Source organism: Ipomoea nil, unplaced genomic scaffold (genome assembly GCF_001879475.1).
Source record: "Ipomoea nil cultivar Tokyo-kokei standard unplaced genomic scaffold, Asagao_1.1 scaffold1031, whole genome shotgun sequence".
NCBI classification, from domain to species: domain Eukaryota; kingdom Viridiplantae; phylum Streptophyta; class Magnoliopsida; order Solanales; family Convolvulaceae; genus Ipomoea; species Ipomoea nil.
Window position 1 is genome coordinate 206,759 of NW_017617459.1, and position 16,432 is coordinate 223,190.

At 32.8% G+C, this 16,432-nt stretch overlaps 1 protein-coding gene across 5 annotated transcripts; it reads right to left on the reverse strand.

The window, feature by feature from the left end:
- Positions 1-27: 27 nt before the first annotated feature.
- LOC109180684 (cationic amino acid transporter 1-like) lies at positions 28-3,369 on the reverse strand. Of its 5 annotated transcripts, none has more exons than XM_019330376.1 (3): positions 3,187-3,369; positions 2,702-3,124; positions 28-1,500 (listed from the first exon to the last, which is right to left on the reverse strand). In XM_019330376.1, exons 2-3 carry the CDS (start codon positions 3,120-3,122, stop codon positions 125-127), a joined length of 1,797 nt encoding a protein of 598 aa, XP_019185921.1. In that variant the 5' UTR covers positions 3,123-3,124; positions 3,187-3,369; the 3' UTR covers positions 28-124. The 5 variants fall into 5 exon arrangements, with proteins under 5 accessions (XP_019185921.1, XP_019185919.1, XP_019185920.1 ...); XM_019330374.1 differs by having other exon boundaries at positions 2,702-3,125; positions 3,183-3,369; XM_019330375.1 differs by having other exon boundaries at positions 2,702-3,125; positions 3,175-3,240.
- Positions 3,370-16,432: the final 13,063 nt, after the last annotated feature.

Below are 16,432 nucleotides of genomic sequence, written 5' to 3' on the forward strand. Positions count from 1 at the left end.
TTTCCCATTTTGTTGAGATATAGAATATGTACACAACTGAAATTTTAATAATGAATCCTTGATATAAGAAACAATGTGTGGAGATTGGACAGCACAATTGGAGATTATATTTAGCTGCAGACTACTAATTTTGAGGGGAATTTGGAGCAGAAGGGGCATTATCTCCCTCCTCAATCTTCCCAAGCCCTTGATTCTTTTCTACTTCCTTTGCAGTGTCATATGATGCATGAAGGCCAAAGAAGAGGTAGTAAAGCAGAAGAATAGCAGTCCAAATACCAAACCTCTCGAAAGATTGTTTATCTATGGAGCCAAGGAGGAAAATGTTGATGGCAATGGACAAAGACGGCAGCCAGGGCACCAGAGGCACCCCCCACAGCATAGGATTGCGAGCATGAGGAACGAAGAAATAAAGCCCCGCGGTTGCCAGGAACCATACCGGAACCGTTATACAGTAGGCAATCCACCCGTCTTCACTCAAACCCCAGTAAGCAGCCGTGGCTATCGAAGACGCAAGGATGAGGAAGATGCAGAGGATGAGCTTGTGGCGGTCGTGGGGCATAGTGACCCCAGCGACATAGTAGCGGCGCACGAGGAGAGCAAGCGCCACGAGCATGAAGATGAAGAGCGTGGAGATGGAGAGGAGGTTGGCCAGAATGTCGAGCTTCGTGAACAAGGCAATCACCGCAGTGGCAAACATCATTGTAGCGGTGGCGTTCACGGGAGTCCCAGTCTTGGCATTAACATGGGAGAACCAGGGCGGCATCATGTGGGTTCGCGCAATGTGGGTTAGATACCGCGCTTGCCCAACTGCACTCACCAGCAACACAGAGGTCATCCCTTTCAAAGCCCCAAAAGCAACCAAGTACTGAGCCCACGACCACCCAACACTCCTGAAAGCCAACGAGAACGGTGCACTTTCATCAATACTATCATACTTCTGCATCAAACACAGAGTGACCGCCATCAAGCAGTAAATAGTGGTTGTAATCACCATCGACCCCACCAACCCAATCGGAATATCTCTCCCCGGGTTCTTGGTCTCCTCCGCCATGGTGGAAACCGCATCGAAACCCACATACGCAAAAAACAGCACAGCCGCCGCCTTGAAAACCCCCCGGGGACCAAACGGCGCAAAGGGTGTATAGTTGGTGGTATCGGCTTTGATGAGGCCACATACTATGATGAACAAAATGACGATTATGTGGACGATACTGGCAACGTAGTTGAAGCGAGAAGAGCCCTTTGTGCTGAGAATTGCTAAGAAACAGATGATTATGCAAACTCCAACGGCAATGGGGTCGAGCTTGTTATAGCCTTCTGCTAAAGAATGAGCTTTGATGAGAAAAGAATCGGGATGCTGGTTGCAGAGAGTGGCCAAGTAAGATGTCCAGGACCGAGCCACTGCCGCTCCGCCGATCACATATTCCAGAAGGATGTTTCCGGCGGCTATGAAGGCCACAAAGTCACCTAACTCTACCCTTAGATACGCAAATGAACCACCTGACACAAATCATCATCATCATCATAGTACTAAAAAAAAAAAATACAATCCGAGTAAAAAAAGTATATAATAATAATAATAATAATAATAATAATAATAATAATAATAATAATAATAATAATAATAATAATAATAATAATAATAATAATAATAATAATAATAATAATAATAATAATAATAATAGATACTTCACTTTTCATCTCGAAAAAAAAAAAGATACTTCACTTTTGCTTCCACAATTACAAATTATAATGCAATTAATCCCCATTTTTAATTGGGGTAAATGCAATTTTAGTCCATCAATTATTTTTTACCAAATTTTTTAGTCCTAACTTTTTAAAGTTGCAATATATAGTGAGGTTTTAACTGCTAGTTAGGGTAACAAAATTATTAAATTATGTTACTTTTAATGTTTTTTCTTTAATTATAATTTTGATATTATATTTGTAAAATAAAAATATATATAATTTTAACAAAGTCATGTATGGAATATATATGAAAAATAGGGATGATGTGCCACAATTGTAAAATAAAAATATATATGATTTTAACAAATTATTTTAGTATTTTTTTAGTGTTTCTTCTTTAATTATAATCTTGTTTAATTTTAATATTATATTTGTAAAAAAAAAAAAAAAGATTTTAACAAAGTCATGTATGAAAAATAGAGATGATGTGCCATGATTAAAATTTTAAAAAGAATAGAGAAGAATGTTCTCAAATCTCTATTTTACCTATAAAATAATAAAAATACAATATTATAAAGAATAAAAATAATAAAATTTAAAAATGTTCATATTCTAAGTAAAAAGTTATGGATGCAATTGAGAGACTAAAATTACATTTTTCCCTTTTTAATTTTAATATGATATCAACTATTATATCACGTAACAAATTTAGTCATTCCCTGATGTAAATCCCTCAAAATTTTGAAATAGAAGTTGATATAAGTAAAGTATTGAGATGAGTTGACTATTTTATATATATTAAGAGATTAGATTTATAATATTGTAAAATAAATGAGGATTATATTACTAAAATTGAAAATTATAAATTAAATTGTATAATACGGAGTAAATAATTGAGGGATGGAAAGTGTGATTATAGAAGGAGAAAAAAAAAAAGTGTGATTTGAAATTGTTACTAGGAAAGGAAGGAAAAAAATGAAATAAAAAAGTGTAAGTTATGGTGATCGAATACCTGCAACAGGGATCTCGACGGCGAACTCAGTATAGCAGAAGACAGAGAGCAAAGCAGAGATACCGGAGACGACGTAAGAGAGGACAACGGCGGGTCCAGCATCATCCCGCGCCTCCAGTCCGGTGAGAACGAATATTCCGGCGCCGATCACGGCCCCCATGCCGAACCATATCAGATCCCACCATGTGAGACTCTTCTTCATGTCGTGGTTGCTCCGGGACTTGGCGGCCAGCTCCGCCTTGTCGTCGGAGCGGCTCAAAACCCGATCCACCAGCCGCGACGGAGTCTGTTTCAGCGCATTCACGTAGTTGCCCCAGCTCCTGAACGATTCCTCGGGGAGAAAATCGTCCTTTGTGCATGAACAAAACCGAGATCTCCTCCTCACTCCTGATGATTCTGATTCTCCATTTTCTCCCCCCATTTTTCTCACCATTTTACTAACTGCCAAATGAACACTCGATATGATCGATCCTCTCTCTCTCTCTCTCTCTCTCTCTCTCTATGTGTGTGTGTTTATCAGAATCAGAAACGAAGATACAAGTTTCTCTCCAGAAAGTATAAGAACGACTCACGTATGGAGACCAGAAGAGCTACTATACATCAGCATCACATTTCGCGTATATATAGGATATAATCGTTATATCTTATCCCAAGTTAACGTAAACATTATGGGTGTGTTTGAATCGGTTGGCTCAGGAATCAAAATAGTAATAAGAATCAAATCTTTGGTAATGATATGAATTTTACTTTTGTGGAATGGCATAATTCGAATGATTATCAATTTGGTTATATATGACCTAATTATAATATAATGAATATGTTGTAAGAATATTAGAATAGACAAAGAAAGGAGAGGGAAAGTTCAGATTCTCATTCATCATACTGAATACTTATACAAAGGTATTACAAATATAAGGTAATGAATACATATAAAAGGTAGTAACCTTATCAGTTACAACTGCTACCATATATATAATAATTTCCATATTAATAATATTTGTAACAGAATAAAGGTTTTAAAATTAAAAATAATAAAAAATCAAAAAACAATTGATTTTAATATAATGAATCCAAAATATCAATATCAATATGAACAATAAAAATCAAAACAAAAATTTAAAAGCATTTATTCAAACTTAAAAATCATATTACCAATAAGATGGAATGATATTTTTTTTTTTGAGTAAATACTCAAAATGGTCTCTCGACTATAGCTAAATTCACAAATTGATCCTCGACTTTTAATTTCAACCAATTAAGTCCTTAACTTTTTAATTTTAACACAATTTGGTCCTTTGTCTATTTGACCGTTTGTTGATTGCGCTTTTTTAGGATATATATGTAATTTCATGGTCCATCGTCGGTTTTTTAAGGTTCCGGTTGCATTTCTAGATCGCACTGTTACATTTGAATCCACTGCCGACACTGCACCCCATGCCGGAGAGATTATAGCTTTTGATAGATAGATCGCCGAAGTCCCTGGAGTGGGTCTTCGAGAAAGCCGTGACTCCAAGCGATGTAGGCAAGCTAAACCGGCTCGGGATGCCCAAGCAGCAAGCGGAGATCGAAGCACTTCCCCCCCTCCGGAACGGCGCTGTCACCTCCAAGAGCGTTCTCTAAGCTGAACCGGCTCGTGATCCCCAAGCAGCAAGTGGAGAAGCACTTCCCCCTCCGAAACAACGATGTCACCTCCAAGAGCGTTCTCTTGAGCTTTGCACGTGAAACTACATATATATCCTCAAAGATCACGGTCAACAAACGGTCAAATAGATGGAGGACCAAATCGTGTCAAAATTACAAAGTTAAGGACTTAATTGGTTAAAATTGAAAGTCGAAGACCAATTTGTGAATTTAGCTATAGTCGAGGGACCATTTTGGGTATCTACTCTTTTTTTTTTTTTTTTTAAATTAAGAAATGTGACTTTTAATTGAAGGAGTAATCAAATCTCCACAAATTATGCTGTGGAAACGTGTTCACCATGCGCATGGTGAACACAGGGGTAGATCCGTAGATCCATAATTTTTATGCTGTAGATTCATAATTTTATTTTTCATTTATTGTTAACAACGTTTCTCTCTTCGCAATCGCATTATTTCATCTTCGCAGTACAGATATTATGAATCTACAGTACAGAAATTATAAATCTACACTATAGAAATTATGAATCTACAGTATAGATGTTATGAATCTACAATATAGAAATTATGAATCTACAGCTTAGAAATTATGGATCTATTGCATGTTCACCATGCGCATGGTGAACACGGTTTCATAGCATAACTATTGTCAAATCTCATAGTTGTGTTTTAAAAAGTTATCAACCAAACACTAACTATGATTTTGATTCTCATTCCTAGTGTGTAAACCTATGAACCAAACATACCCTACGTATCTTAGCTTCCTCCATAGTTGTTCTACATGAACACTCAATCTTCGCTCTCTTATTATTGAGTTATATTATACATACTCTCAAATTCTACTCCATTATTTCTACTCCCTGATGTGGCAAATAATGATTGGTTATTTTCATCATGGATCCACAGAAAAATGTCTACATCAAGAACTTGTGAGAGGAAGTAAAAATTGAAGTATAAAATGAGAGTTTACCAAGTATTTTCCCTTACTATTATTTTGTACGTGGCAAAAAATATTATGGATCCCAAAAAATCATCCTCTTATGATAGAAATTAAATTAAATATTTAAATCCATAATAAGTCTTAATCAAAGTTATATTCCTTATTTATGTCTATATTTTTAATACTAATTATTTTATATATTGTGCTTGTAGAGTTGTACTATATAATTTTTTTGAATAAAAATATATCTACCATTATAACTTTGGTTATCTTTTTCATTATGTGATAGCCATAGAAATATGTCATACGCGAACTAGGCAGACCCAACAAACTAACTTCAACATCCACATTATTATTCATTTATATTGAAATCCAGAGGTAATGATAATTTGATCATCATGTCTAATATGGGTTTTAATTTGTACTCAAAATAACTATAAAAAAACTAAAAAAATTTATGAGTTAATTTCTGATTTGGTAGGACCACGAGGTATCTTGAGCAGGCTCTAACTATATAAGGCACTAATCTCTGTTCGCACCCGTCCGGCCTAATTAAGGGCCAAAGTGTTGGCCAGATTGATTTTTTTCATATGAGAGGGGGTTCAAACTCCCGACCTCTCTTATGAAATCAAATTTATTTATTATAATAATTCATTATATAATGCCTACAAATATTATTATCATTAAAGAATATAAGAAAATATATGGTGGATGTGTGCATGGTAACAAAATGGAAAAAATAACGGAAGTTATGTTAGACTATATGCATTATCTTTTTTTTTTTTTTTAAAGTATGTGTATTTTGTTATACAATTATGTACATTCATGTATACAATTATGTGTATTCTAGTATAAAATTATGTACATTTTTTAACCTGAGATTTAAAAAAAAAAAAAAAAAAATTAACCGACAACACAAGATAATGAAATTTCAAAAAAAAAAAAAAATCTAAAACGACGTCGTTTTACATCAGGATGTAAAATGCAATGCGCTGGTGTAAGATATAAATTGCCAAAGTAATGTGTCTGATTTCGTGCTTAATTGTCTTAATTCTTGCTCTTTCCCTGTGGATGGGTTCACACTATTTTAGTAGCATATATATGATTATTTATTTACTTTGTTGATTCCTTTTCAATTTTGATTCGGATTCCCATGATTTCCTGCCTTGATGCATCTTTCCAAAATTGCGGCTTCTCTTGCTTTTGACTTTTCTTTTAATTAAATTCCTGCTAGTCCATCCTTAGCTGGCCATATTTATAATTTACTTCTTTTCATTTACAAGGTTTCTATAATTATACATTTATTCTGTTAGGTCAATTTGAGACTAGCGAGTCTAGTAAACTAATCAACTCTTGTCACCTACACATCGAAATGCAAATATATATATATATATATATATATATATATATATATATATATATATATAGAGAGGTTGATATAAGTAAGCTTTTGATCTTAGGACCATGTATGATCATGATCCTTTTTTAGAGTTAGAATATTTATTTACATATATATTTATAGATGTATGAATTAATAATTTTGTGTGCATTTTGACTTTTAGAGGTATATTTAAAAATAAATATTTATTTTAAATTAATTTTGTAAAAGAATAGGTCTTAAAAAATACATAGTAGAGAATGTATATTAGGTAAATTATACTTTTGTTAATATAACTTGTATAAGATAAACGTTATTTGGTGGCAAATAAACATGGGAAGTTTGGGATATTCAATACCAACTAAGATGGATTCACACTATTTTAGTAGCATGCAATGTGTATATGTGATTATTTATTATTTTATTTTATTTATTTTGTTGATTCCTTTTCTATTTGATTCCGATCCGATTCCCATGATTTCATGCCTTGATGCATCTATCCAGAATTGCGGCTTCTCTTCCTTTGACTTTTCTTCTATAAATTATTTTTAAAAATTCAAATAAATTTGGACTTTCATTAAATGCTTGCTACTTGCTAGTCCGATCCTTAGCTGGCCATATTAATAATTTACTTGTTTACATTTACAAACCATTTAATTGCGGTTTCTATACTTATTGCCTGTTATTACGTCAATTTGCAATCCTTAATTCCTTCCTAAAAGGTTGACCCCAACTTCAAAGGTCACCACACTCCAATCTAATAGAGTATTTGAAAAGATGTAAATCACGGTAACTCAATAGCTTAGCAAACATGATCAAATGTCAGTGCGTATAAAGGATTTACCCACTTTGAACATGGATGCTTATTCTGTGGACCATATTTTGTATATTGTAAAATAATATACATTCAGTACGAAAATAATGTACATTAGTATAAAAATAATGTACATTATATTCAGGAGATGTACATTATTTTTATACTGAGTACATTATATTGTATAATGTACATACAGTACAAAAATAATGCACATTTAGTATATTAAAAATGTACTTTTTGTAATGATTCATATAACACTGTGTGAATCATGGTCCACACAATAATTTGCCCTTTGAGCATAATCCTCACACTGCCGCCGCCGAGGTTCGAACATTGGTCTCTTCTCCCAATTAAGAGTAAATATCTATTATTATACTAATAAGAGCCCAAGAGAGTTAGGCCTATAATGGGTAGAAAAAATGGCGGTCAAATTTTTTAATCAAATGAATGGCTTAGAATGATCAGATTTTAATTTTTCCTTAGAGATTTCCTAATTTATCCATAATGAATATCATTATCCGTTAACTTTTCTGTTAAATATTATCTTTTCCGTTAGTTTCTGTTACTTCACCGTTAACTTACTCATTAATTTCAGTAAGAAAGGTCTTAGGTTCGAACCCCATCTCAATCAAAGTTGGCATAATTAGTACTCTATTTAGAATTATGTGTCTACAATGCCTTTATTCAAAAAAAAAAAATTATTCATTATCAATAAATTAAATAAGAGAAATAATTTCATTAGTTATATTGTCTTTATTTTTCCCCAATATAAAAATTCTTTACATTCAAAATTCAAATTCATCAATTGATTATATTCGCTACATTGTCCCTACAATGTCTTTATTAAAAAAAAATTATTCATTATCAATAAATTAAGAGTGAATTCCATTTTTAGTCCTACTGTTATAGGGGTGTTTCCAATTTCAGTCCACTTTAATTTTTTTTGCCACTTTACAACCACTGTTATTGAATGTGTTCCACTTTTAGTCCACCGTTAATATTTCCGTCAAGAGGCCGTATAATCAAAGGTAATTTTGGTCTTTTTATGTTTGTCTCTTCTCTTTTAATCCAGGCGCTTCGTCCTCCTCCTTCGATATTCGAAGATGGCTCTTCGAACAACGAGAATGGGAAGCCAAAGCTACATCGTTTCGTTCGTTCCAACATGGGCCGTCAAGGTTTCTTAGGTTTTAGGTTTAATGTTCTCATTTCTTTAGTCAAACATAGTCTTGGATGAGAAGAAATGTCAAAATACCCCTAGATTACACGACCTCTTGATGGAAATACTAACGGTGGAACTAAAAGTGGAACACATTCAATAATAGTGGTTATAAAGTGGCAAAAAAAATTAAGGTGGACTAAAATTGGAAACGCCTCTATAACAGTAGGACCAAAAATGGAATTCACTCATAAATTAATTAACATAAATAATTTCATTAGTTATATTGTTTTATTTTTCTTCAATGTAAAAATTCTTTACATTCAAATTCATCAATTGATTATATTCACTACATTTTCTATTATCTTTTTTGTGCATTATTTTTTAAATAAATATCAAAGTTATAATACAAAATAATGATATATTTATTTATCAAGTATTTTATTAATACCATGAAATTTTTTTTTAAAAATTTAAATTAATAAAGCTAATCATATTAACTACTTGAGGGATTTGTTGACAAAGAAAGTATTCAAATCACACAACAAATTGAAGTGAGAAACTACCTCACAATTTCCTTATTTGACAATCAGCAGTTAGCGGTTAGCGTTAGCGGATTATATTAGCGGATTTGACCAGCGAATTATGTCAACAGTTGGTAAGAAGATATTTAAAAAAATTAGTTGTTTAAATTAACATTTAAAATGATCTAAGGGTATACATATAATAATAATAATAATAATAATAATAATAATAATAATAATAATTGTTTTAATAATACTTTATATATATATATATATATATATATATATATATATATATATATATATATATATATATATATATATATATATATATGTATGTATGTATATATGTGTGTGTGTCTGTGTGTGTGTTTTTGGAAAATCAATCTCAAAAACGCTAAGTGAAAATATTGTAAATTGCAATGTTTGTATTTTCAGTGGTTTGGAACAAATTGTTGCTTCAAACTGTTGAATAACCAAAACACTTTTTTTGCATTTTGATCTTTGGGTTACATCATATTTTCCAATCGTCCAATATCTTTGGGTTACATTATAATTAAAAATTTTAAATTTTTACTACATCTAAATTCCTTAAATTAGGAATTTTTTTATCCATAATAATTTATTCAACAATAATGGTTGAACTAAATGAACACTGAGCAAAACACCTAAAGGACTGGTACCGTTGATTCATTCATTGATCTTGTATATATGTGCATTCATTAAATATATTAGAACCCTTTGCAACAAAAATACTTGGTCACTATTTTTTTTAAAAAAATAGTAACAATTATAATGAATCTCCTATATTACATTGTATTCACTATGAATTACATATTTAAATAAACAAATTAGACATTAAATTACTTATGTTGAACTTCTCATATATAATTTTGCATTGATATACTTTCAAATATTTATTTAATTATAAACATTGGGTAGAAAAAATAACCGTCAAATTATTAAATCAAATGAATAGTTCAGATTGTTCAGATTTTAATTTTTCCTTGAGATTTTTTAATTTATCTTTAATTTTATGATTATCTAATCCGTTAACTTTTTCATTAAGTACGTTAATTCACCGTTAGTCTAATTCTAATATTAAAGTCTAATATAGAATTATAACTACAACATTAATCTAATTCTGATATTAAAGTCTTAATAGAACTCTAACCACAAATCCTACTGTCGGAATCTGCTCAAACAATATTAGTATATATTTAATATTTTATGCTTTAATTTTTATTTGCTTTCTCCTATGTCCTGTATTTGGTTTCAACCATACCCATACAATTATTTTATTGACAATTATAATCAATCTTGACTATATTATCTTGAATTTGTAAACTTATAATTACCAATTTAAATACACAAATTCAACATTCAATTATCTATGCATGAATAATCTTGCATTGATATACTTTAACATACTTATTTAAGAAAAACATTGGGCATTATCTCAATCGCGCAATGCGCGTAAAAAACTAGTCAGCTAAGATTCTCCGAGTTTGGTGCCACCTTTAGTCCTAAACTTTCAAATCGATCATATGTCCTCTGAGTTTCGAATTCGACCTGTCGTAGTCCTTCCGTTAACTGTTGCCATTTGCGCTATGAAAAGTAATGGCAAAACAGTCTTTTTATTTCAACCCCAACCAAAACAATTTATTTTTCAAAACCATCAGTACCATACTCAAACTAATTCATGTTCACACAAGCCTATTCAATAAAGAGTGAACTCCAACTACCATGATTATGTAGTCTAATGGTATCTGAGTTGAATTTTAATTTGGAAGATTGTGAGTTTGAACCTCAGTGGAGGCGTTTCAGCAGATTGAGAAAGTATTTGCATAGAGGTTTCAAGTCATTCTAAATTTAAAAAATAATTATTTTAAATAAAAAAAAAACTAAAAACTAAAAAAAGGGGTCTTTGTCTCCGGCCATGGAGACAAAGATTGTTTCTTTGTCTTCGGTCGGAGATGAAGGCCTTTTTTTTTTTTTTTTTTTTTTTAGTTTTTAAAATTTTAAATAATTATTTTTTCAAAAATTATTTTAAATTTAAGTTGACCTGTTAGAAACTTGTAAATGGAAGGATTTGCATGAAATTAGTTTGTTTAGGGATTTAATTGTAAGTTTTTTAAGTTTGATGACTTAACTGCAATATGGTGTGCAGTTCGATAACATATTTGACCTTTATTCCATTAACTAATTTTTTTACGCGCTTTGCGCGAATGGAATAATGCCCAATGATTATTTTTAAATAAGTATTTCAAAGTATATCAATGCAATATTATATCGGAGATGTTCATACATAGGTAAATAAATATTGAATTTGTTTATTTAAATCGGTAATTTAAAGTGTATAAATGCAAGATAATATATGAGAGATTGATTTTATTGTCACTAAAATAAATGTTTGCAACTTTAATGCTTGTCTAAATACTCAGTCTAAAAATGATAGTCTAAATAAATACTATTTTTGGTTTAAATTTCTCTAATTCTTTTCTAATTCTTCTTAATTCTTTTTGGGTATAGCATTGTCATTGTATTCATTTTCAATACATGTCATTTTTTTTTCTTTTTAATTTGTAGTGTGTCATGTGCAATTGGGTTACTGGTGGTAGCATATATGGATTTATCGTGCAATGAGATTATGGTGTATGAAGCTTTAGATTTGCCTTATTGTGTATATGATTAGGGCTGTTAACGAACCGAACATAAACGAACGGAGGTTGTTCGTGTTTGTTTGTTAAGTTTTTTGGAGTGTTAGTGTTTGCGTTCGTTTGTTAAGATTTTTGAAAATCATGTTCGTGTTCATTTGTTAAACGCTCATTAGTGTTTGTTAACGTCCGTGAACACGTTCATGAACGTGTTTGTTTATATTAACGAACATGTCCGTTAACATTAATGAACACGTTCACGAACATGTTTGTTAACATTAATGAACACACTCACGAACATGTTTGTTAACAAGCACGCCCCTGAGCATGTTCATTAATATTTGCGAACATGTTTGTTCACATTCGTGAATGCTTAATAACCAAACATATGAACATGTTCATGATCACAATCCGTTCGTGAACAAGAAATAATATATGTTCACAAAAAATAACCAACAAGTAACACAACTACAAAGAGAATACAAACAAATATTAAACGAACACAAACGAGCTTGTTTTATTAAACGAACTTGTTCACGATCTCTTAGAGAGAGAGCTTACAATTGTCCAGACTCTGTTCAGTAAACGAACATAAACGACCTTGATCTCTTAGCAAACGAGCTTACAACCTGTCGACCTTGACTCTGTTCGTTTATAAAACGAGCTCGGTATTGATAATGCTACTGACTCTATTATATTGTAATGTGCCTCCACTAAAACTCAATCTCATAACCTCCCACATAAGAGAGGTCACTACATGCCATCTGAACACAAGGTACTTGGCCAACAAGACAATGTAAAAAGAAGACAATGTACAATGTAATGAATATAATAAATTAATAAATTTGATGTCAAAGTACCTATGAAGTCCCTGTACTATAGTATTTTATTCAATTTAGTCCTTGTACATTTATTCTGTTCAATTTAGTCCCTCTACTTTAAAAAGTGTTAAAACTAAGGACAATTGTCCAAATTTCATTACGCACATGGTCGTAATTATTTATTTTGGACATACTAATTTAATATATTGGTGGTAAAAATAAAATTTTTTAAATATTTATAAAGTAATATATGAGTAGGAATATAAATATCATCAGCGTCACGTAACCTAAGTTAACGATAATATTAACATTGTTAACTATTGTCCTTAATTGCACCATTTTTGAAAGTACAAGGACTAAATTGAACAAAATAAAAGTATAAGGACTAACTTGAACAAAACGCTATAGTACAAGGATTTCGTAGGTACTTTAACCTAAATTTGAAGGTAATGAATCTTTGAATTGTAGAAAATAAAGATAATATAACTAACTAAAAAAATAAAGACATTATAGACATCTAATTCTAAATTAATTAAATGCATATGTATTATTTTTTGTTGTAGCTATAAATTTATTTAATTTAATAAGAGTAATAAAGTAGCGTACATACTTTTCATCAACAATAATGAAATCATTGATTTTTTTTTTTAATTTACATTCATTGTTAAGACAAATTGTTTTAATTTGAGAGTTTGTCTATGACAATTGTTACAATTTCTGTCAATAGAGGATGATAATAAATAATTCAAAATATATAGTTACAATAGATATTATTATAATGATATAGTAAAAATTAACTTACAAATTTCTTTAGAAGTTTTCATGCATTGATAAAATTCTGATGTGTAAACTTGTTTAATTGGAGCTAGTGGGATGTCAACATTGTCAAATTCTTTGAAAAATGGTCCTACCGTTTTAGAGTCCAGGCACAATTGTATTTATAATCAACAACTTTGTAGTTAGGTCGCGCAGGTTTGACAATGGTGTAAGAACAATTTTGTATGATAAAAAAATAATAGTATAATATTTGTAAAGTAATGTACAATTGTACCACTACAAAAATACGTACAAAAAATATTAATACCATAACGACCTAAATCATACCAATAATGCAAAAGTATAATTGAAATATTAAGTTTTGTTCTGATCTAAATAATCAAAAGAAGATTAATTAAACGAAAAAAAAAAATCTAAATTTATTTTTATTTTTTTAAATGCATAAAAATCAAATGATTTTTAAAGTTCTTGATTTATAATCTTTGATGCTTAACTTTGAATGTTATGTATTTAGTCGGACTAATTATTTGACTAAAGTTTATGTTAAATTTTATATTATATATTTTTTTAAAATACATTTTAACATATTCGTAGTATATATTTAACAATTATGTCAATTCTAATTGTGATGGGGTTCGAACCTAAGACATTTCTTATAGAATGAGTAAGTTAAAAATAATAAATAATTAACGAAATATTCCGTTACTAAAGTTTATACTAACGGAATTTAGGTTATTTAAGGGAAAAAAATAATATAATAGATGGTAAATAAGGAAAATCATTAAAAAAATACAAAAATCAAAATAATATGAACCATTCATTTTAAGAAACAATACTATCGACATTTTTTATTCCAGTTAAGGGCCTGACGTTATTGGCTCTCATTAGAATTGTAGATGTAGATTAATTAGACATAAGATGCCTAAACGTCAAAAATTATCATATTCCTTAAAATTCCTTAATTTGCTGCCTTTACGCATCTGACGGCTTCTCTCCTGTGTGGACACATATTTTCAGCTTTGACCTTTTAAATCTGTGGGTACTCTACATGCTTGCTACCTGTAACTGGGTGCTGGAACAGGGGTTCATTTTAAATTTGAGTAAATCGCACTTTTGGTCCCTCAGTTAGTACCCAATTTGCAATGTTATCCTTACTTTTCAATTTAGACAGATTTGGTCTCTCAATTAGTTCGACGTTTGTCAATTTAGTCCTTCTGTTAGTTAGTCATCCTAAACTCCGTTAAAACCATGGACAAAAATGGAATTTCACATAACCTTGAGCATCAATAGGGGAGAAGGTCGACGCTGCTGGTCCTGCTGCCACTCGTCACCAGAAACTACAGATCGAGGTGAAGGTCTTCTCTGCTTCGTCAGTCCGTTGCTGCATGCAACGATGGGGATCCAGCCACGACGCTGTATGCTGCCGCGCCCATGTTGGATCTGCCCTGCTTACTGGGGAGAATAGGGGTCGCCAGTGAGACCCAGATGTCGTCAGAAATGTTGCTGGCATTCGAGAGAGAGATACAGAGGTCGCTGGTTGGAGTAGTACGCCGAGGGTAGAGGAAAGCGACCACCAGGTGGATGTTGGTTAATGTTCCCATCTTCTTGGCGATCCCTCTGAGGGCGAATTTCTGAATTTTTTCGGTGGATGTTTATGAATTGTCTCCCCCATTGTCAACCCGTATCGCTTCACTCTCTAGCTGGAATCCACCTCCACCACGTCCACCGCCGCTTCCCCCAGTGTTCTCAACCCTTGCCTCTCCTTCTGTTTTGCCCGCTCCACCGCAGGTAATTCGTTCCATTTCGATTTCCACACGCACGACACCACCACCCTAGCCACCTCGGTCGACTCGTACCCATGACGCAAGATAAACCCCATAGACTCTCAATGCGGAGAACAAATAGCATATCAATTGGGCTACTTACAGAGGGAAGATTGTGGCGAGTCCTGGCAGTGTAATGAGTGAGGGCCTGTGCAGAAATATCGCTCAAACCCCAAATCACGCCGGAGCTGATGACCTGCGTTTTACCGGATGCACCGCTAAGCAATTATGGTACCATTTCCACGCTCTCAACAACATGGCACCCAATAATTTATTCCTTCTCAATATTTGTTTTCTCCTTTCCTGGATTTTGAAGATGATTTTCGCGTTGGACGGTTACAACTTTCACTGTCTCAGTTCTCGCTCCGATTTGGGAACGGAAATTGGGCAAAAACTATGGTGGAGGAAATGGCTTGGAGCAGCTTCTCTTCCAACGGGTTAGGGTTGCAGACAGTGCTGGAGGAAATGGCAGACATGGAGGATGAACGGGAAGAAGCTAAGCTATTATAATCAAGGCTAAGTGAAATTCCTATAATACCAATGATGTAACTGGAGTTTAGGATGATTATCTAACAAAAGGACTAAAACGACAAACTGTGAACTAATTGAGGGACCAAATCTGTCTAAATTGAAAAGCAAGGATAACATTGCAAATTGGGTACTAACTGATAGGGGTGTGCAAAAACCGACCCACCCGAACCCGTTTAAGCTCTATTTGGGGCAATCCGAACCCGAACAGCATGAACCGAACCGATGCTACGGAAATAAGCCGGTTTGGAGGAAGCGGGTTGGGGCTTATAAATTCCCCCCCGAACCCGTCCGATTACCCGAATTAGGGTAAGGGTTCGTTTACCCTAAGGTATACGACGTCGTCCTAGCGATGTATATATGTGTTGCGTTCGATGGAAACCCTAGCCATTCCACTCATTTGCGCAGCTTCCTCTTCTTTCTTCTGACCTCTGAGAACTCTCTGGAAACCCTAGCCATTCCACTCGTTCTCTCGTGAGTCTCGTCTTTCTCATCTGAAAATCTGAAATCTGAAACTCGTTCTGTCGTGAGTTTCTTCTCCAGTTCTCTGATTCTGTGAGAGAGTGAGACGCTTCGTTCTCTCGTTCTCTCTGAGTTTCTTCTAGAGACTAAGAGTGATATTGTTCGGTGGAAGCTAAGAGTGTGAGTCTCCGGTGGAAGCTAGGTAATATA